Raw genomic sequence first — 21,453 nt, 5'->3', positions numbered from 1 at the left:
TATTATGAGTGGCTGAGGCAAGCAAGTCTTCGTCTTTTAACTTTTTGAGGCTGCTATTATGAGTGGCTTAGGATGCTATTGTTTTAATGTTTAATTTATCCTTCAAGGGAATAAACATTTCTTGGTCATGATTTTTCTTGGATCTCTTGACTAGCAGTTTTGCAATACTTCTCTTTGCAACTTAATTAGCCATCAGCACCTGGCCTTAATATTTATGCGTTGAACTACATTTTACTTTATTGTGATGTTTGGACAATAATTAACTCAATGATTTAAAAGAATTTTATTTGAATTGTCATACGAGTGGAATTTATTAATGTGATAGCTTTAGTGAAGGACGAATATACATAGATCCTCTAATCACATAGCTCTGTGACAAAATGTTTATACTTGATCTTAACATTTTTTGTTTATACTTCATTTTTTGTAGGTCTAGTAGAAAAAGGGTATATTAGGGACCTAGGGCCCCGACTAGGATTCTATTCTTGACAAAGTTTTCTTGAATTGCTTTAATGTAGAATACATTTCTTCTTTCGCCTTTCACAAAGTGGACAAAGATAGAAATTTAGATTGTTTTTGCTGTTAGTTATAAATTTCTTGCTGATTTACTGAATTGTCTTAATTTTGTAATGAATTAATCATGAGGTTTTCCAGATTTATATTGCCCTGAAAATTGAAAATTTCTCATTCATGTTCTCGTGATTAGTAATTCAAATATCTTCAATAATTGTGGAGAAGAAACTCCTTCACAGAGTATTGCAATTATTATCAAGGCTGAATCACAAATTTCATGCCTGATGATTTTTTTTTTATGCACATGCCTGATGATTCAATTTCAAATTTTATCTTGAAACTGCGTGTATAATGTGCTCACTTAAGCACTTTACAAGGTGGCTTCTAAGTTATAAGGATCTTATTGTGCTGATATAAACGGCTTTTAGGAATTGTGTAGGTACTTTTTATTTTATTTTTTTGTAAAAAAGGTTATTTCATTGAAACAAATATGCACTAATGACAGAAAATACATCAAACAAACATGACACAGATACATATAGATCTGAAATCAATAGTTATAACAGATCTAAGAAAACAATAAAAATAAGGGCAAATTCCACTTTACCCCCTTGTGGTTTAGCGTTTTTTCACATAACCCCCCTATGGTTTCAAAAGTTATATATAACCCTCTTATGGTTTGGATTAAAGTGTCAAAGTAACGGAAATAGTCACTCGTAACGGCGTCACCTAAAATGTCAAAAATACCCTTATGTAAGGTTGAAATTTATGTATTAACCAAGGGGGGTTATGTGTATATTTTGAAAATCATAAGGGGGTTATATGGTAAAGTATTAAACTATAAGGGGGTTATATGGTAAAATATAAAAATCATAGGGGGTTAATGTGTCATGTATTTATAAGGGTAATTTCGACATTTTTAAAAGTTCCATTACAAGTGACTATTTCTGTTACTTTGACACTTTAATCCAAACTATGAGGGGGCTATGTATAGCTTTTGAAACCAGAGGGGGGTTATGTAAAAAAAGGGTAAACCACAGGGGGGTAAAATGTAATTTACCCTAAAAATAAAGATAAAGTTGATACTCCTGTGTATCTTGTATCTTCCATCTGGATGAATCACTGTAGCCTAATATATCAGTGTATGTCTGCTGGCAATCGAATCTATTTAAAACTAGTTCAAATTCAAAGAGAAATTTGGATATGATAATAATGGAGAAATTGCAAATCTGAAAAACTAGATTCTAGATCTACAAAATCTCAAATTTCACAAAGATAAAAATCTAAAAAACTCTCACAAGGAAAAATCCAGAAGAGAATAAAACTCTCACTAGAACAATTTAGAAGAGAAGAAACTCTCACTAGGAAATCTTAGGATATAAGAATCTCTCTTTAAGAAATTTTAGAAGAGAATTTATTCAAATAAAAAAAACTAAAAACTATAAAAGAGTACTTCTTCTCATACGAAAAGACCAGCTTTAATGCTTTTTTTAGATACCAAGAGTATGACAAGTTCTTGCGTGTTAAAAGAAAAATATATTCTTGAGTTTTATCTACTAGATTGTACATATGACCAAAATAACACATAACTAGCCTTTCCACCTTATAGTTTGTTAGGGGTCATGAAACATATTTATCATATATAGAATTCAATTCATGTGTTATCTAATATTAAATTCTTAATTATTTGATATCTAGGAGACCATATTGGTCTAAATTCTCAAATAAGAGACCAACAATGAAAAGCCAAAGTTTTTTTTTAACTAAAGCTTATTTGATTTCCACTGTTAGCCATTGCTAATTTCTGGTTAGTTGCCTTAATTAGACAAAAATAAGAAATTTTGGGTATCAAAATTATTTTGATAATAATGTCATGAATCAGTTTGGCATAGAAGCCAAACATTGACAACTAAAACTGCAGTTCGTTCCTTTTCTTGAAATGTACTTAGCAAAAGGATAACTTAGTCAATAAAAATGTGAATCATATTAATTCCTAAAGAAATGTCATTAGTATTTGAATATAAAATGTTCGAATGCTATCATTTGACGAGGGTCTGATGACACATGATTCCTCACCTTCAGCAGTATTCAGCCAACAAAAGACGATGATCCTGAAGAATAGTTTTAGTACTTTATTTAGTTAATAAGTTGCATCATGGGTTGAGAAATTGGTTGCGTGAATAATTGCTCAGGAATGCTGCTCCCACTTGAGGCTTGGATCAAATAGGTCATTTTCCTGTCCAAGTAAATGTCTGGTGGCTTCAATGTTTTAGCGTTTACGAGCACCAATATTGTGAAAAAGTTATTACCAAATCAAAATGATATCAAATAAATATTGTTACTCATCAAAAACTAGAAGAAGAAACAAAGACGGGTGAGCCATAATTTTGCCAGTAGTGTATGCATTGAAGAAATAACTTGCACTTTGGTGATGATTGTAGGCCAAGATATTGTGTGCTACGAGACTCCACGGCCATCGACTGGGATCCACTGCATAATTTTCGTGCTTTTCCAACAGCTTGGGCAGCAGACATTAGGCACCGAGGCCGCGCCAGAACTTCAACAATAGGGACTTTGCTGAACTTTACAATCTAGGTTTGCCTGTTGCAGCAGTTTACTACAATTGCCAGAGGCAGAGTGGTACTAGAGGCAGAAGAAGATAAGGGCAATGCCATCTATACATTTACTGTTATATGTTACTCGTCAAATATTAGTACGAATGTGCACACATGGAGACATGTATCATACTAACCTTAGTACTACATGGTGTGGACCAAAAAAAAAAAAAAAGGATTTTACTGTATGATGATGTTTTAAGGTCATGGACTTGCATAGATCTTCATTAATAGTGAGAAATTATACCATTGTATTGCATTTTGGTGCATATAGTGGGCTAATCTCCATTTGGCATGGGGAATTGCTACTATATAGTAATATAAATTATCTATTTTAGCCAGTACTATGTATGCAATGGGTACGCAAGAACACTAAAGTTGACGATGGTCGACATAGTTTTAAATTTTAATTGGAAAAGTTAATTTGTATGCCGTCTTATAGTCGAGTGATTAGAAGAAATTTGTATGATTTTAGTAGTATGGTAATTGTCTTGATTTTCTTTTTCTTTCCTTATCTGTACATGCGTACAGACGAATTTGTTGTGTGTGTATTTGGATTGGCTTGAGATTCTACGTTTCTGGAGTGCACAATTTTGCTATTCAAGTTATGCCCAAAAAACCATAAGCATAAATAATCAAGTGGTGGTACATTAAGCAAAGAATGACAAGGACTATTGATCACTTGCTGTAAGTGTCAAAAATTATTTATTGAATTCCCAAAACTATAGCAGGGGAGTTCGGGTAATAGTGAAACTTTTATTTTTTCTTCTAAGTTGAATCAATGGAATGAACTGGAAGAAATAAAGAGGAATTTACTAACAAAATTAAGAAAGTAATATTAAAAACAAATAATATACTCAATAAATGAAAATCAAGCCAAGAATTTGAAGGGTTTCACTCTGATTGATCATTAACTCCTAGAGATCTAGCCTTTAATTAACCATTCGGCCTAAGTTACTTTGAATCAGTAATAACTCGTAGATTCTCTACAGTCAACAATTAGAATGACGCACTGTAGTTGTATTCTTATTATCAAATTATTTAGGTATTGATACAATCCCAAATTAATCTAATATTAGCTTTAGGAACTAAGAATCAGCTGAAATTGATGACAACCCGTGACACGCGCAATCATCTAATCAACACCACAATTCCATCTAAGGGTTCATAAAAGAGGACAATCGATTACTAGTCTTATTTTCTACATGAAATACTAAAACATAACAATTACGGATCACAATTAGTACTTGGGCATGAATATGACACATATAGAGAATAATTCGTGACTTACTCCACTATACATTCATAAACACAAATCAAGATCAAGGAATTGCGTATAGTTAATTAAACGTTGGAAAGATCAAATCGATTTCACAATACTAGGAGCCATCACTTCTTTCCTTGGCTTGAATAAAAGAACTAGCAAGACATCATCATTGCAAGAGTAAGAGAGATGCTCATAAGTGAATAAAGAAAACTAATTCATAAAATATACTACGCTAATTCTAGCAAACGAAAAATTATAGAGAAAAATTTGTTGCTTCTCCTTTTGACAGCCCTTTCGAACGGCTCTTACTCATGTATTTATAAGGCCCCCTCCAGTAGGGTTTTTAGGGTAGAATCAAGTAGTCAACTTAAATTAGAAGTCATTTATTTAGTGCATGTCGGGTCTTGAGTTGGATTGTAAGATAGACGCCCATCATAGCTTAACTTGTCAATTTAATTCAAATTAGCTTTAAAGTCAAATGGGCGTTGTGTTTGGCCCCCATCCCATCACTCATTAGATGCTGACTTTCTGGACTCAATATTTTCCTGCTAATTGATCTCTTTGTGCATCATTTTTACCGCAAGTGCTTTCTACCCTGTCCAGCCGTAAAAACATATCTAAATAGCACTTTTTAAAAATAATACATGAATAAAATCATAGTGGTAGAGGAACATAAAAATATATGAAACACGACACATCAAATATCTTTCATTGATTAGATGAAAAAGTTTGTCACATTGTAAAAGTTAGATCAATTACTAGATACCATAACATGTGTCCAGATTGAGAAGATGGGAGAGCATGAGTAGTAACTAGAATTGAAGATCTTGTTGACATTTGCAAAATTTTACACCTTTTCTTTTAAACAAGTTTCACCTTTAAAATGTGCTCCATTAACCTTTTTTTTTTTTCAAACTTTTCCACCCTCCCCATACTATCCCACCCCCAACTATTGCCCTTATTACCAGGCACAGGATTTAAACATTGAACTTGATAGTGGAAAATATTCTAAAAATTCTCCTCTGATCACTAAGTACACCCCCAGTGGTTAATTGCTCCATTAAATTGCTAGATTGCAAGGATTTTTTTTCGGTTTATATTTTGTTTTCTTGATTTTCTAATATGTCAAGACCAACAAAAGTTCAAAATAATGTATTCATAGATGGGCCTTCTGACCTCGAAACTGGACTACAAATGCTTTACGCAGTCCAGGTTGTTGATTGGCCATTGCTGGGCTTTTTAAACTGTGCTGGGTTTAAGCGGTTCTTGAATTCTAGCTCATGGCCATGTTCACTTTAAGAGAGAAAAGGGAACTGTGTGATTATTTTTATTTTTCTCTTCGTCAACGATGTCCTTGCAATCTTGCAATTGCCTCTCTAAGATTTCGATTTCACCAAATCAACTACGAAGGTATTAACCACCGGCCTTTGGGCTGGTGGCCACCACCTAGTTTGGTGGGGTGGGAGACAAGGTTTCCACATTTAAGTGGTTTGTTTCAAAAAAAATTCAGGCGGGTGTATTGTGCACCTGTTTGATCCGGTGGTGGTTCAATCCCCTCCGGGTTATCCCTGGGCCTCCTTAGGTCCGCCCTCTCCCCCTTAATGTAGAATAGATTAGGTTATACAACTGTTGTCGTCTCCGAAAAAAAAAAAAACTACGAAGGTATTAGGTTTATGTAAAACCTGCCAATTGTAGAGACTCTTTACAAAACATCCCTCTTGACTTTGTTAAATAAATTGGTTTTAACGATTTCCAGCAATCTCATTAACAAATCTTTTTTATTTATGAAAAAACAAACTATAAAGGTATTAGGAATTTTCTCCATCCAAATTAATGAATACCAATTTTCATATTATTCTCTTGATTTTGGAAGCCAATTTATTGATTACAATAACAAAAGATGGACATAAGTTTGGGGGAGGGTTGGGTTCAGTGGTAAGAGGGGAAGTATTGTAAGTAGAACGTCATGGGTTTAAGATCTCCCCTTTAACAAAAAAAAAGGATGAACATAAGTTTTTACACAATAAAATACCTATATTAGCTTGATATATAGTACGATAACACCATATAAATGATGAGATTATAATTGAATGATCTATTTGTCAATCTATTTTAATCAAAGTTATTTTGCACTCCTACATGGCATTGTCTATTTGAAGAGAATTAATAGGTTATGGATCGCATGGTTTTACACATATTGAATAGTATTTGGATTACATAGAATTATAGTAAAATCTTTTTCAAATCACAATTGTTGAAATTTTACATATCCTATAAATTACTTCATTTCATCACATGATTAGTATTCAAATTTTTCATTATCTGTTCCTTAATTTTGAGTTAATTTAGTGTAAAAAAGAGAATTAACTACTATACTGATAGATTTTTTAATATTGTTGGAAATTGAATATTTATTGATGAAGAAAAATAGATTGCTGAATCTTTTGTAGTTAATTAAATATGAATATATGGTTCTAGACTTATGGTCATTATAAAAATTTAAATTATCTAAGAGAATGTTTATAAGAAAAAAAAAGAATATCTACCTAGGTTTTAATATAGTATACATTATTTGATTTATACTATCATATTATAGAGAAAGGATATAAATAAATTTTTAAAATTTAGCAAATAATTGAACATTTATGACAGGTTATCGATGCCTGTGCAATAATAAAAATAAACCTAATTGCCAATTAAAGTAACCAAAATCCGATTTCAAGTACTGGAGCAGGGACTCTAAGTGTGCAATGGGCTACTTGATTCACCCTGTTCCCGAAGAGTTTTCTTGATCCGATATACCCGAATGTGATGGTTTTTTCACAAATAATTATTGATTTGTAAACAGGGCAAGTAGGATCGTATCCTCAGGGATTGAGAATATTTGTCTCTTTTGAAATCCAAAATAGCACGGGGGATGCTTTTGTATAAAGGATGACAATTAAAGCAGTTCAACTAAAAATAAAAAAGCCAACTAAAGATTAAATGACAATTCACTAAAATCAGAGTAATAATAATTAAAAGTTTAGCCAAGAAATAACTTCAGCAATGGTTCAACTAATTGATCATCGATGCAGAGATAATTCCAATTATTAACTAATAAATAGGTTATAACTGTCAAACAAGCGATGACAGTCAACTCCTCCTTACTGTGTCGATGACTGAGGTACGCCCGTCAATCGCTACCCTAATTGAGAAATAATCTTAGATACGCCCGTAAGATTTAATTCTCCAATTGTTTTACGTATTAGAGGAGCCATACTCTAACCAAATAACACACTACCAGGATTATTTTAGATTAGCCTGTGTATTCCCCTGACACAAACCCAACCATGCCAGTTGTCATTATTTTAGAGCAATTAAAGCAATTACAGATTTAACGGCTCTAATTGACATCAGGTTGCTAAATTAATTCAACGTCCGAGCCCAGGATATTCAATTAACAAAACAACCATAAACATTACAAACAGAGAATATGCAAATACCAGTGAATAAGAGGAATAAATAAAATTAATTCGATCTCACAAATTTAGGATGAACCAAAGCCTCCTTTGTTCCTTGATTAGAAAAAGAGATTTAGTTCATTCCCGTTGAGGGGAAACCACGCGAAATTGCAGAATTAATTGTTGCATACATCGTCTCTCCTTTAAGATGACCAATCCGTTAGAATCAGGAAAAGAAAAGCAAAAACTACAACGAATGACTAATTGTTCCAACCCATTGTCCTTTCACACAAACGATAGAAAAAACATCAGACGGCCAAAGATAACCAAGTCTCCTCTGACCAAAAGTTGTCTCCTAATTGGGATTATGTATTCCTCATACTATGGAAAGAAAAGAAGTAGAAATCAGCCGAGAAACTAGCTTTCTCCCTACTTTTTTGCTTGTGGCGGCTGGCTCTCCCAAGGCTCCCTGGAGTCCTCCTCGCAATTGACCTCTATCTCCTCTTTACCCGCGGCCAACAATTTAGGAGATTTCCTAGTTGACACATTTCTTATTTGTGCTGAACTATCTTTGTCAGTTCAAATCATATTTGGTAAATTTTCATATTTTTATCACATTTTGCTCCAAATTCCTGTAATAAGCACAAATACCAAAACTGAATAGAATCTGACAATTAATCCACATTTGGTAAGATAATAGGGAAAATTAATTACAAAATAAATAGCAAAATTGTAATCTATCAATTTAGAATACATTAATTTTTAAAGTTAATATGAATGAACATATAGGATGGTTGTTAATTTTTGTATTTAAATTATTTAGATTTTTATATATTCACAATAAATAAAAAAGCCGTGCTAAGCCATGGGCAAAATTCTAGTGTATAACTAAGTCTTGTCATATAAAAGGGAAGAAATAAAAGGTTACTAGCTCTGGCCTCTTCTAATAACTTGAAAATTAAATGACATACTAAACATTTATGAAATTTTCTTACTTTATTAAACAACTAAAGATATGACAGTATTTAGTAGAAGGCATTTTATCTTTTTTAAATGGGATTGAATGGATATTATGATTTCATCATACGCACACCTGGAGAGCATCTGATATAATTACTGTAATTAATTGTGCATTTCATCCATTTTCCACATTACATAAAACCACAAGGAGTTTACCTTAGGAAGATCATCCGTCATTATAGAAAATTATAGAGGGTTATATGTAATGTGCCCTAAAATTACTAAAACTTTTTGTCCGTTTCCTTTTGCTTGGAGCTGCCGAGAGAGTTGATGTGTTCCACTCTGAATATCTGTAACATCATAATAATCTTGACATCACTAAAATAAGTTACCGGGTAGCTGCATGTTAGTACAAGAGTTTTAACCTGAATTCCGTGCATCATTAAAAAAAAAAAAGATAAAATTGCACAAAATACAGATGTAGTAATAATTCACAAAAAAGTAGTAACAATTCACAAAGCTAGGAATTTTTATGATAGAATTCTGACGTTGAAAACTTTTCCACATCCCCAACAAAAGTGAAAAGAAATTCAGAGAGAAGAACAAACTCTAATATTTCTATAAAGCAGTTTGCATAATTCCAGGAAGGTTGTTGAATTAATTCGAAGGATGACTATTTTCCTTCACAAGCTGAGTGAGCAAATCCACAAGCTCATCAAACACTTGATTTTCCTTCAATTTTATTTTCTCACTCACTTCCTTCATCTTCCCCCTCAGATTTTCTCCCATTTTCTCCACCACTACATTTTTTATTACTTCCGCTGTCACTTTTCTATCAAATTTCCCATTATCATTTCTCACAGCCTCCACTCCTGCACCAATATCCACCATCGACCTAGCATCGAATGGCTGTCAAAATGCATAGGCATATTTATAATTGGAACACCAAGCTCTATGCTTTCCAAAATTGAATTCCAACCAGAATGAGTAATAAACCCTCCAATGCTTGGATGCCCCAATATGTTTGCCTGTGGTGCCCATTCTTCCACAATTCTTCCCCCATCTCGCGTTCTCTCCAAGAACCCCTGAGGAAGACCCTCCTCAGGCCTAATTCTCTGGCCATGAGGAAACCTTACATCCCATATGAAATTGACACTGCTAAGCTCCAATGCAAATGCCATCTCTTCCAACTCTTCTTTAGTCAAGAAATACTCACTCCCGAATGCGATGAAAACAGTCGAATGCTTGGTTTTTGTCGAAAGCCATTGGATTAGCTCGGTGTTCTTGTCCTGCTGATCATCATCAACAGGTTCTGGAAACAACGTACCTACAGGCATAATCTTCAGCTTCATAATATCAGAGAGATAATCCATATATTTTCCATCAATTTCTCGAGCCTTTTCCTAGCATGATGCTGTCACAGAACCTGTTTGGCCTTTTAGTTGCGGGATCATTTTCGTCAACATTAGCTCCTGCATCTTCAGCAGCAATTTGAGCCTTGTGTCGCTCAAAATCTGAAAGGTAGATGGCTGGAAAAGGGAATTTAAGACCTGGCTTCACAAACGAATGGCAGAAGTATGCAATATTTGTCACACTTGAAATTGCAAATATTACTGCTGGAATGTTATGGGTTGCAGACAATGCAGCCGTCCACGACTGGAGAACATCTTAGAATACTAAATCAGGCTTGATAGTCTCTAATACATTGGATAGATCAGGTTTGGCACTGTTCAGGGCTCTTTGCAGTGTGGAAAGGAGATGGGGTGGAAGACCACTGGTGGTGTGATAGTGAGAAGGAAGTTCAGGAGTGTCTGGAAGATGAAGTTCCACAAGTTGAATTGAGGCAGAGTAATTTGGGGTGATCTTTTTCTGGATGAATCCAAGATTGATCGGGGTTGAGCAAATGTATACGGAAAATCCTCTACCCGTCAGTTTCTTGGCTAGCTCTAGGTTGAGAGATATGCAGCCATAAGCCAACCATGGAAACATGAGGATCTTGAGCTGAGAAGTGGCTGGGTCTTCAGAATTTAATATTTCCTACCACCTAATGTAGGTATACTATGTAAATCACATATATCACTATGAATAAGATCTAAAATTTTTTTATATTCTTTCAAATTTTGGAAAAGGATTTCTTGTTATTTTAGTCAGCATGCATCCTCTGAATTTGTCTTCTTATTCATCACAATATTGTAACAAATTTAATATTATCATATCATGTATTCTTTATAGTTAACATGTCCAAACCTTTGATGCCATAAAGTCTAAAAAAGACACAAGCATATAAATAGAAATGTTATCCTTCTTATTGATAGATAATATATTGAGTTGAATATACAATTACACAAATACCTTTTCTTTGCAAACATGCCATCCTCAGAGAGTATAAATTTATAAGTCTCAAAAATAAGTCTAAATCCAAATGATTTGATATTAAATTATTCCTAACTTTCAACATTCGAAAACAACATTTCCTAATAAACTTTGATTTCATTTCACTAATTCCTACAATTAGAATGGTATTAAAATTTCTCATGTAGACAACGGTGCCATCTTTAACTACTTTCATGAACTTGAAAAATTCTTTATTCTTACATAGATGTTAGGGAAATGTATGATCTAATTTAAACAAACCCTCGTAACGTTTTTGTTGGTTAAGATTGGACTTTTCTAATTCTTAATGCAATTGAGGAATTAAATCCTATGATCGTACCTAGGGTTGTTTCTTGTTTAGGAGAATAATTAACTGTTGTATCTTGACTATCGATAAAGTAAGGAAAAGTTGGTTGTTAGAACTTGTTGATGACTATAACTAATCTATTAGTGAGTAATTGAATTATCTATGCATCGATGATCAGTTGAATGGTTCGAAAGTTGTACCTTTGGCTAGAATTATTTATTATTGATTTAATTCCTATTTATTTCCATTAGTTATTTTATTTGTTGGTTAATTAGTTATTTTTGTATTTTCCAAAAATCCCCTTACTCTGAACTCTATAAGAAACGAATTATCCCTCAGTTCCTGTGGATTCGACCATACTCACTACTATACAAAAATTATATTTTTTTGAGTAGATATTTATTATTGTACAGGTTTGACACTTGTCACCTGAAGTTCAAGAAGACTGCCGGTATAGACTAATCATATATATATATATATATATATATATATATATATAATAAAGTCGTATTCTCATACTTATCCCTTCGCGTTTTCTCTTTCCTACATGGCTTAATGAGACGGCAATTAGTTTCCTACGTGGCTTGCTACTTTTTTGTTTGGATGTATATCAATTCTTATTTCTTATAAAAATTCTTAATATTATATGATTCTTATTTCCTACCCAAAAAAGGAACTAAAAAGTAATTCGATATAAATAAAAGAGACATAAATCTCCTCTATTAGATATATATGAATAAATCATAATATATATTTTTTATAGTGTCCTTTTTTTAATTTTTTTACAGCTTCATCATACATTCTTTTTATTTTAAAATAATCTACCCGTATATAGAACAACGTACAAAGAATCTAGACATGAAAATTAAAGAAAGTTAGCCCAAGAAAGTTTTTACATGACTCACAGTCCCCATGCATAATTGATGTACAAAGAGAAATGTCACTTTATCTGATTGAAAGTTTCTGGAAAAGTCCATAAAGAAAATATTAACCTTTTTATCATTTTAATTGTTACAATATCTAGATAAACATAACTTTTAGAATATGTGTATTTATACAGCTATATGTTAAAAGTCTTGGCAAGTGATGCAATCGGTAGTACTTGGTTTGTTATATTTGATAAAGAGGCTGAAAGAATAATAGAACACAAACTTTCTTTTGTTCTTGACGAATTTAACAACGTAAACTTATATCTAATTTTTAAAAATATTTTTAATAAGGATTAATTTTTCTTACACTGACAGTGTATACACTATCAGCATTGGATGAATGACAACTATGCAAAATTTGAATTTGAAATTCAATTTTTGCACACATGTCATGAATCCAATGATGATAGTGTATACACTGTCAGTGTAGAAAAGATTTACTCTTTTAATAATAGTAGACAATCCGACACTTATCTTAGCCATTGAATATTCTAAAAAAAAAAAAATCTATTATGCATTTCATTTTCAGGAAGGATTTAGCAGTGAAATCGTGTCATCAATTATAAATAAGATCACGTGGAAACCTTTTGTGTTCTAAATCAAGTTGAACAATTACAATCTAGAACAAGGTAGTAATAGATTTACAGTGACTAGATGGTTCCCCTGTGATTTCGGGAGGGAAACGCATTTCATGCTTTCACAGGTAATGTGCAATAAATTTCTCTTATATTTCACATATTATATCTCACATAATATTTTTTTCTTTAATTTTGATAAATCATTATCAGATTGGTGGAATCGACAATCAATACCAACCTGAAGCATTTTCTTCCCAGATCCCAATTAGTATAACAGATGATTTTAATCGACAACATTTCAATACACTTCATATGAATCATTCATTAGAGGGTTCAACAAAAACCACAAAGGAAGGGAATCCTCATAAAAAGATTTGCATGAGAAGGTAGATTTAATATACTATTTTACTTTCTTAAATTATGATCTTTACGTATTGTTATACACAACTTTGAATGCGATAAATCATTTTTTTCTAGTACTTACTTATCCTGCTTTGCTATCATGCAGCGATAATGAAAAATCAATAAATGCTGATTTGCACGGACAGATCGAGGAGAATGTTCAAACAAAAAAAAAATAAAAACAAGTTTATGAAGAATAGAATATTATTTGACACTATTTACTGCACTTTTTTTATTTATTTTCAAGTTTTTTAATGTTATGGTATTGTTAAATGATATTTTTTCTATTTTTGAATTATTATTCACTGAATTAGATGTTCAAATTTATATTATAAGAATACTTTGTATTACAATGCGCACATAGTAATATACTTAAGATAAGTTATAATAGATTATACATTAAATTTTTATTTTATATCGACATTTTTATAAAATTAACTAAATAGTTTATTATTTTTCGATGATTCCCGTTCAACGAACGGGTACAAAACTAGTTTCATGTAATAATGTCAAAAAAGGAAAAGGAAATCATACTCAATTCAAACTTGGCACGAAGCAACCCTTCAGAACAATGAATAACTGAATGAATTTTCATTATCCCTCATCCGAAGTCCCTAGCCTCCCGAGGAGTAGGAAAACTCCAGGTTTATCAAAATATTTTTTGACCGAGTCCTTGTAGCATGACAGATGCGGTAACTTGGGCAGCTTCCTGAAAATTTCAAGAGAAGCTCCTACAACCATCTTAATTGCAAAGTAGACCCTCTGCTAATATTGCCGGCTTCCTAAGTTCCCCAACCTCCCCTAACTCTTTTCTGTCTTCAAACTTCTTATGCTTACTTGCTATGTGCTCTTTCTACCTTTCTTCTATTGTTCCGTTGTTTCCTACTATTTCAGTTAAAACCAATGTTTTTGAAATCGGACTCAGCCGACTAATTCGACCAATTGAACCGTCCAACCTTAGCTCTGGTATTAAACCGGGAAGTAATATAAAATTGTTAAGAATGGGCCAAACCTTTTAACTGGTGAAAATCTAGCAGTCACTAGTAGAGCCGCTTTCCTCTGTCCCTTGGTCCTTTCTCCCTCTTTTGATTTCAAGACCTTCATAGATTTTGTTCCTTCCTCCAAGCTTCATCGACAACTACATAGATCTACAAATTCTCGATATGCAATCTAATTGGCAAGCGAACAAGGTGTTGAAGACTTTATTTTCTTTTGCCAAATCCGGGATCTTGGGTTCGCTCAACATTTAAATTTTTCCTCATTGAAGATTTCGATCTGTATGTTTTCTTTTTGGGTCTTTAGTGCTAATTACTTTTGATTTATTTTTCTGTCCCCTAGTTTTGATCTTTTTTTAATGTAAAGTTCGACTTTGATTTTTCCCTCAACGAACTTCACCTCCTGGTCATGGCGGCAATTAAATATCAACATGTTTATTCTTTTTTTTTTTTTGCCTTCAACTCAACCAGGAAAAGTTGAGTAGTGGTTAATAGGGATGTAATCGAACCGGACTACTCGCGAGCAGTTCGGTCAAAAGCTTGACTCGAACTCGGGTTGACTGAATTTGAGTCGAGCTCGAGCGTCTGGGTAAGATAAACGAGTCGAGTTCGAGCATCCAGAAGCATTGCTCGAAGGCTCGTCGAGCCTTATCGAGTTTTTTAATTTTAATTATTAAATATATTATTATTATAAAATTACCCTTATACCCAAAAGAGTTGTTGAATTTACGAAATATTTCAAGTCATATAAAAATTTTTAAAGGGCAATAATATCTTTTCGCTCAAAAATTGTCAAGAAAATAAAAATTTCTAACTCGAGCTCAATTGAGCTCGATAAGGCTCGTATTGACTCGAGCTCATGCGAGTCGAGCTGGAGTTCTGCGAGCAAGCATCGACCTCGAACTCGAGCTCTAATTATAGTACTCGCTCGAACTCGAGTAGCCTTCTTGCATGTCGAGTCGAGCTAGAGTATGGTGATACTCGGGCTCGACTCGACTCGATTACAACCCTAGTGGTTAATCCACTAATGGATGTTCTATCAACTCATATATACCCGATTTATTACGTGGATTATTTATCTTTCTCATTATTCGTCCAAAAAAAATAAAGTAAAAAACATCTATCAATCCCAACCTCGGACCTCTGACTGGATTTATTACGTGGATTATTCATCTAGATTGGAATAACAAGTCGAAGCTCTCTTGAGAAAAATTACAGCAGGCTACTAGATTTCTTTCCAACATAGCAGCTTTCTTTTCCCTTTCATTGTTGTTCCCTTGAAAAGAAAAACTAGAACGATTAAAAAATTTTGAAAAAAAAAATACAGAAAGTTTGAATCGAAAATCAGTAATTCAAGATGAAGATGATGTTGATAGTCTGAGAGAGGTGGAGAAGTTAAAAAAAGACAAATTTGCGAACCATATTGAGACATTCTTTTATGTTTTATACATGTAACCAGACAAACCAGTATTTCTTTCCCCTTTATTATAATGTACGGTTGGATTGTGAGACCGTCATCTACTAATTTCCTCACCCTTCAGTGAAACTCTTCACGGATGAAATGCGAACAAATTCCACTTCGACGATCAAAGTGTCATTCACGAGGAAGCCTTTAGAAGTATCCGCAATATCATTCAATGGTTGGAAGGCACCAAAACCCCGGTAACTTTGTATACTAGTGAACAAGTGATCAGCTGCAAAGTGGAATTGGTCAAAACCACCAAAGATAAGGACATAAAAAACATGATTTTAAATTCTTCACTAGAGGTTAAGACATGTATGGAAAGATATACGTCGGATTGATTGACCTGTTTGCTCAATATCCTTGCCATTCAGTTGGTGTTTTACGCGTAGCTTGAATTCTGCATACACGCTAAGGGTAATTTTGGAGTCGAGCGAATTTAGATAGAGTGAAAGGTATTTGGCTTCGTCACGTTTTGTTCCTCTGGGAAGAAGCATTATTAGTCTCCTGAGATGAATAAAGAAGCCACAACATTTCTTAGTCAACTGATTAATGTCCCTATCATCTAATCAAACACAAAGTCATGCTAGAAAAGTAACATTTGACCAGACAGACATCTCCAAAGTACTGCCAAGTGCACAGCGTCATGAGAACAAAAAATAACTTTGAAGAATGGGAGGACATACCACTTGAAATCCTGCCGAGTAAAAGCATCTGAGAGTCTCGGCTCATCACTCTTAGAATAGTCAACTATTTTCCAAGTGTAAGTTGCGCTGCTAGGTTTCACAGGCATAGCTAGACACTCTCCTCTACCCTTATAACTGTTAACGGAAACTTCCACTCCAAAAACACATTTGTCCTGAACAAGGTATCCATTTTCTTCATCTTTGAAAACATCAAGTTGCATTAGTCGAGGAAGTCCAGTGTCTTTCTTCAGCGCATACAAGTGTCTGAACTTCCCACAGACATCTGGTTGTAAGAAGAGAGGAAATGATTATAGCGCAAGTGATAATGTCTAATTACACATATAATGGAAGAAGGCTAGAAAAGACAGAATATGAAAGACAACGCTTGGAAACTAGAAGAAGAAAACCTTGGATAGTTAAGTACTTCTCCTGAATCTGATCAAGCACAAAAAATGTACAGTTCAGATTGATCTCCCACCCAACAGGCAGAGCATTAGTCTCTTCGATTCTCAAGTAAAGGGATATGAATCCTTTTGCATTTCTTTTTTGGTCACCATTGGGGTAGAGGGAAAGCTTCCTTCAGGGGAAAAGACCAAAATAATAATAATAGTAATTTTCTTGAGCATTGTGTAAAACAGACAAATGCATACATATATAATCATCAAAATGCTCTTGAGTGACTTCCTTCCTAAAAATTTTGATCAATTTGGGATTTGAACTCTAGAGTTCAGATAATTTGTTTGAGGCTAAACAGAAATTAAATGATATTCAATTTAGAATTAGCTATTCACAAATTTGTGTGTGTGTGTGTTGGGGGGGGGGCAGGAGGATATCTAGATTAGCTTAGTACTGCTGAGTTTAATCTTTGTGCGTGACATATGAATTTCTACAACGATTAACAAAAGAAGTTTATTTGCCTAAGAAAATAAATTAAATGAAATTCAGTCTTGACATAATGAGAATCAGACTCAACCATTTATAACCACAGGCTTCAAAAGTCATTGAATCATAACTCTTTGCGTCTGATTTTTCTAGAATTTTAAGAAGCAAGGAGAATGAGTCAATCTGCAATATGTAGTGCGCTGGAGGCTTGTCTCTAAGCAATTTCATGGTATCTGCAAATCAGAAATAAACTTCTCATTAACACCTTCAGAATAACAATAACGCTGCCAAAAATATGATATATACATGATGTTTAGATAGAATCTGCGGTATTGTTTACTTTTGTTAGGTTCAATTTGATCGAGTAACTTTGGTGTTTCCAAGTCGCATGAAAGATCAAGCACTTGCACACATATTACGTGTCAGAAATTCATAAGTTCTAAAATAATTTCATAATGTACGTTACGTCTACAAACTACAATAGCTACTGACACAATTGTCAAACTAGCAGTAATAATTCTCCGTAATACACAAGCCATAACTTTTAACCTACACAGCTTCAAATACTTGCAGTAAACCCATATACTTCAGCGATTGCCAGCAAAATCGTGTGTTTTGAGTAGATATTGCAATTATTATCATTCATGATGTATGACATACACAGAGGATCAACAAACTTCAGATATTTTATGTAAAATTTAAGAGAGAAATTGATGGCTTGTCAGCTGTAATGCAGATAGACGTTTAGAAGAACGAAAGATACTACCAGCTTCATTGCTTCCATGCATGGTACGGCAAGTTCTTTCCTCCTCCATAATCATACTTTAAGTTGATTATTAAATTCTTTTGATTTATATATAGTCAAGGGCTCATCCATTTTTATGTTCTGAATAACTGAATAGCATTGAAGCACTTCGGTAAGCTCAATGGTCATACTGCTAAACTCGAAGGGTCATTGTGGAGGGCTTTTCAAGGTTGAATTGACTCCTGCATTCTCCAAACTGATAGATTGTGCCAAAGCAAAGCCAAAAAGGATATACGCAATAGATACACGAATAGCTTGAATAAACCTCACTAACTTTGCCTAAAAAAGGGGGAAAAAAAGCCTCACTAACTTTATGATAACCTTACCTGCAAACCACACGTGGTTATTGGATCATTCGAATCTATTGCATGGTTTCGGTCATTGAGTTATTTTGACAGTAAATTATGTAACTGTAACTGTTTAGAGTGCAGAATTTCTGCCCTGTGGTCTTTTTCTGATCTAAATTACTTGTCGAGAGTGACAAATAATTTTATTTTAGGTCACAACAATACTTCCAGTGAGACTTAGAATTTTCTATAAAGTAAGGATCGACTACGTTTACATGACCCTTTGAGGTTTAGCCAAACCACAAATCAAACCTTGAGGTATGAAAGTAACAAAACCTTAACAAACAGCCCCTCCTGTTAGCTGCTGTCAGCAAAAATAAACATGTAAATCAACACCATTCAATTAGTCTCCTTTTCCCCACCATTCTACTAGGCATAATTAATTGCAGCAAAACAACAGCCTTTATTCTGGCCGCCAATAACAGATAGCATGTTCTTCCATAACAACTATCAGCAAATTATTTCCAATCTCCAATAAATACATAGCCCACACAATCCTTGAAGGCAAAGAGTTGCTTAAGTTTACATAAGTCATCACTTTCTTACAAATCATTGAAATTCTAAAGCTTAGTTAAACTGCTGGAAGGGAGAAACAAGAAACTAACTATTTCTAATTTGAGTTGATTTACCATTAATTTGTTTCTGAAAATGTATATTTAGAAAGGAAAAAAAAGAGACAGTAAAGTTCATCCCGTTAGTCTATTAACCGTGAAATAGTCCATGCAAAATAAAAGGCGAAAACAAGCGCACCAGAAACGGGGTCCTCTATAGGAAATGGATTATGCGTCTTCACCTCCGCCATGCTTGTGCTGTACTGTCTAATCTCTAGGAGTAGAAATGAAGAATTGGAGAATACAACTCGAAGAAATTAGGGAAATTGAATGGTATTGATGAAGAAAACGAAAGTTGGAGGGAAAAGGAAGGTACAAGAATCAGATTAAGAAGAAAATTGGAGGAAAAGGAAGGTACAAGAATCAGATTTGAAGAAAGTTGGAGGAAAAGGAAGGTACAAGAATCAGATTTATAAACCTTAGCTTATCCTCCGTTCCCGCCTCTCTTTTAGTACTAATCAATTACACTTAGAAAATAGCAAAGCAGCCCCTCCCTGATTTTATTTATTATAAAATGTATACTAAACAGAAAATTGAATGCAACAAAATAGCCTCCTCTCAAAAGCAATCCTAGTCCTGGTTGGCTCAGAAAATACGTAGCGGAAGTATATACAATTCAACACCCTTCTTCGGAAATTTTTAGCTCACGTGATTTGAACAAACAAATAAATTCGAGGCACAAAATTAACGAAGGGAAAGAAGTGGCTAAAAGAAAGGAATGAAAAGGTAATAAATTCGAAAGTTTCTTTTATAATCAAATTATATCACTGGTTACAAATACTATATCTACTAAACAATTACAGATGACAGTAAATTATTTTGTCAAATCAAATAATGATCCTTTGTTTAATTCAATCAAAATAATCATCTCGTTAATGAACAAAGTATATATAAATACTTATAAATAAATGAAACAAATAAAACTAAGTTATATCTCCTAGTTATTGATGAACCAAAACTTCAATTCACCTTAGACTAGAATAGGAATTAGTCGCTTCTCATGATGGATTCACGGCCAAAACAAATTAGGGTTTATTGGAGAGAAAAGAAAAAGAAAAAAAGAAAAACGGCATGAAAGCAAAAGAGACGTCTGTTGCTTCCGGTTCCTTGCGTCCCAAAATGCTACTCTTCTCAAAAGTCACAACTACTAATCTAAATAGTACTTATGTTTCCTACCATTAAAGGAAAAAGATTCTTTTTGCTAATATAACTCTAATAAATACTAAAACTAATAACTACTCCCAAAAAATATAGTTCCTAAAATAATCAACAACTTCTAACTCTATAAGAAAATAAAGATTCATTTCCATTAATCAGCAAAAATTCCAAACTGGCGAGTTTGCTTCCAATTCCCGCAATGCCTGAACTTTATACCATAATAAGATATGGTCGCGTCTTAAAATGTAAAGTCTTCTGAAATTTTCATATTTAATACAATTTTACTCCCTTTTAATAGCAAATTTCTAGAAACAGCACCAACAACCAAATATAGTAAAATCTAGCGATTAACACCATATTTGACCAACGTTAAAAGGGAACATTAACAAATAAAATGCATAGTTCACTAACATGATATGAAGCCCACGACGTAGAGGTTCTATATTCTGATTCTCCTGCCCCTCCTTACTTCTTAATCCCATCCTTCCCCTACTAGAAAAAAAATTTTAAAAAGGTTATACGAACCTATAATCTGGGAGGCAAAATGATATTTTCTATTGTTACAAAACCTCAATAAGTAGTACATCCACAATAGCACCTGTAGTGGGGCCAATCCACCGGAGCCAAGTGTTAGTTCGGACATGGTGACTTGTCAGCTCGGCCAGATCAGTTCGAACATGTATGGAGGCCAGTTCACTCGTGACCGTCGCCTCCTTGCTAGTGGGCCGAATGGGCTGGAGCTCCTTAACTTTTCGGAACTAGGCAGGAGGCAGAATCCTAAGGGGAGTCCATCTTTACTATGGCTCATAATCCTATAAGGAAACTACTACTAAGAGTCCTATAAATATAGCACAAAAGGACCAAACAAGGTACGCCATCTGCAGTAATGAATACTACTGCTCTACTCATAGACATAACTGACTTGACTGTCGGAGTTACAATGGGGAGCAAGTCCCATAGTTCGCTCCTTTGCAGGTCAGTTCGGGCCACCCTCGCTGACACCAATTCATTCCACTCAGTTCGCTAACTCAATTCGGATCGCGCTCTTGGCAGTCGCATCAATTGGCGCCGTCTGTGAAAAACACAATTCTTTTCTTGCGAAACATGCAGAGGACTAGAT

At 33.9% G+C, this 21,453-nt stretch overlaps 1 protein-coding gene and 1 pseudogene across 1 annotated transcript; both read right to left on the bottom strand.

Moving 5' to 3' along the window:
- Nucleotides 1-9,455: 9,455 nt before the first annotated feature.
- On the bottom strand, nt 9,456-10,787 carry LOC113706833 (beta-D-glucosyl crocetin beta-1,6-glucosyltransferase-like; annotated as a pseudogene).
- A 4,926-nt stretch (nt 10,788-15,713) lies between these two features.
- On the bottom strand, nt 15,714-19,458 carry LOC113706575 (uncharacterized). Its single transcript, XM_027228501.2, has 6 exons — nt 19,315-19,458; nt 17,504-17,645; nt 16,938-17,107; nt 16,531-16,813; nt 16,191-16,351; nt 15,714-16,076 (listed from the first exon to the last, which is right to left on the bottom strand). Exons 1-6 carry the CDS (start codon nt 19,364-19,366, stop codon nt 15,913-15,915), a joined length of 972 nt encoding a protein of 323 aa, XP_027084302.1. The 5' UTR covers nt 19,367-19,458; the 3' UTR covers nt 15,714-15,912.
- Nucleotides 19,459-21,453: the final 1,995 nt, after the last annotated feature.

This window comes from Coffea arabica, chromosome 8c (genome assembly GCF_036785885.1).
Source record: "Coffea arabica cultivar ET-39 chromosome 8c, Coffea Arabica ET-39 HiFi, whole genome shotgun sequence".
Classification (NCBI taxonomy): domain Eukaryota; kingdom Viridiplantae; phylum Streptophyta; class Magnoliopsida; order Gentianales; family Rubiaceae; genus Coffea; species Coffea arabica.
This window is presented reverse-complemented; position numbering and strand designations above follow the sequence as displayed.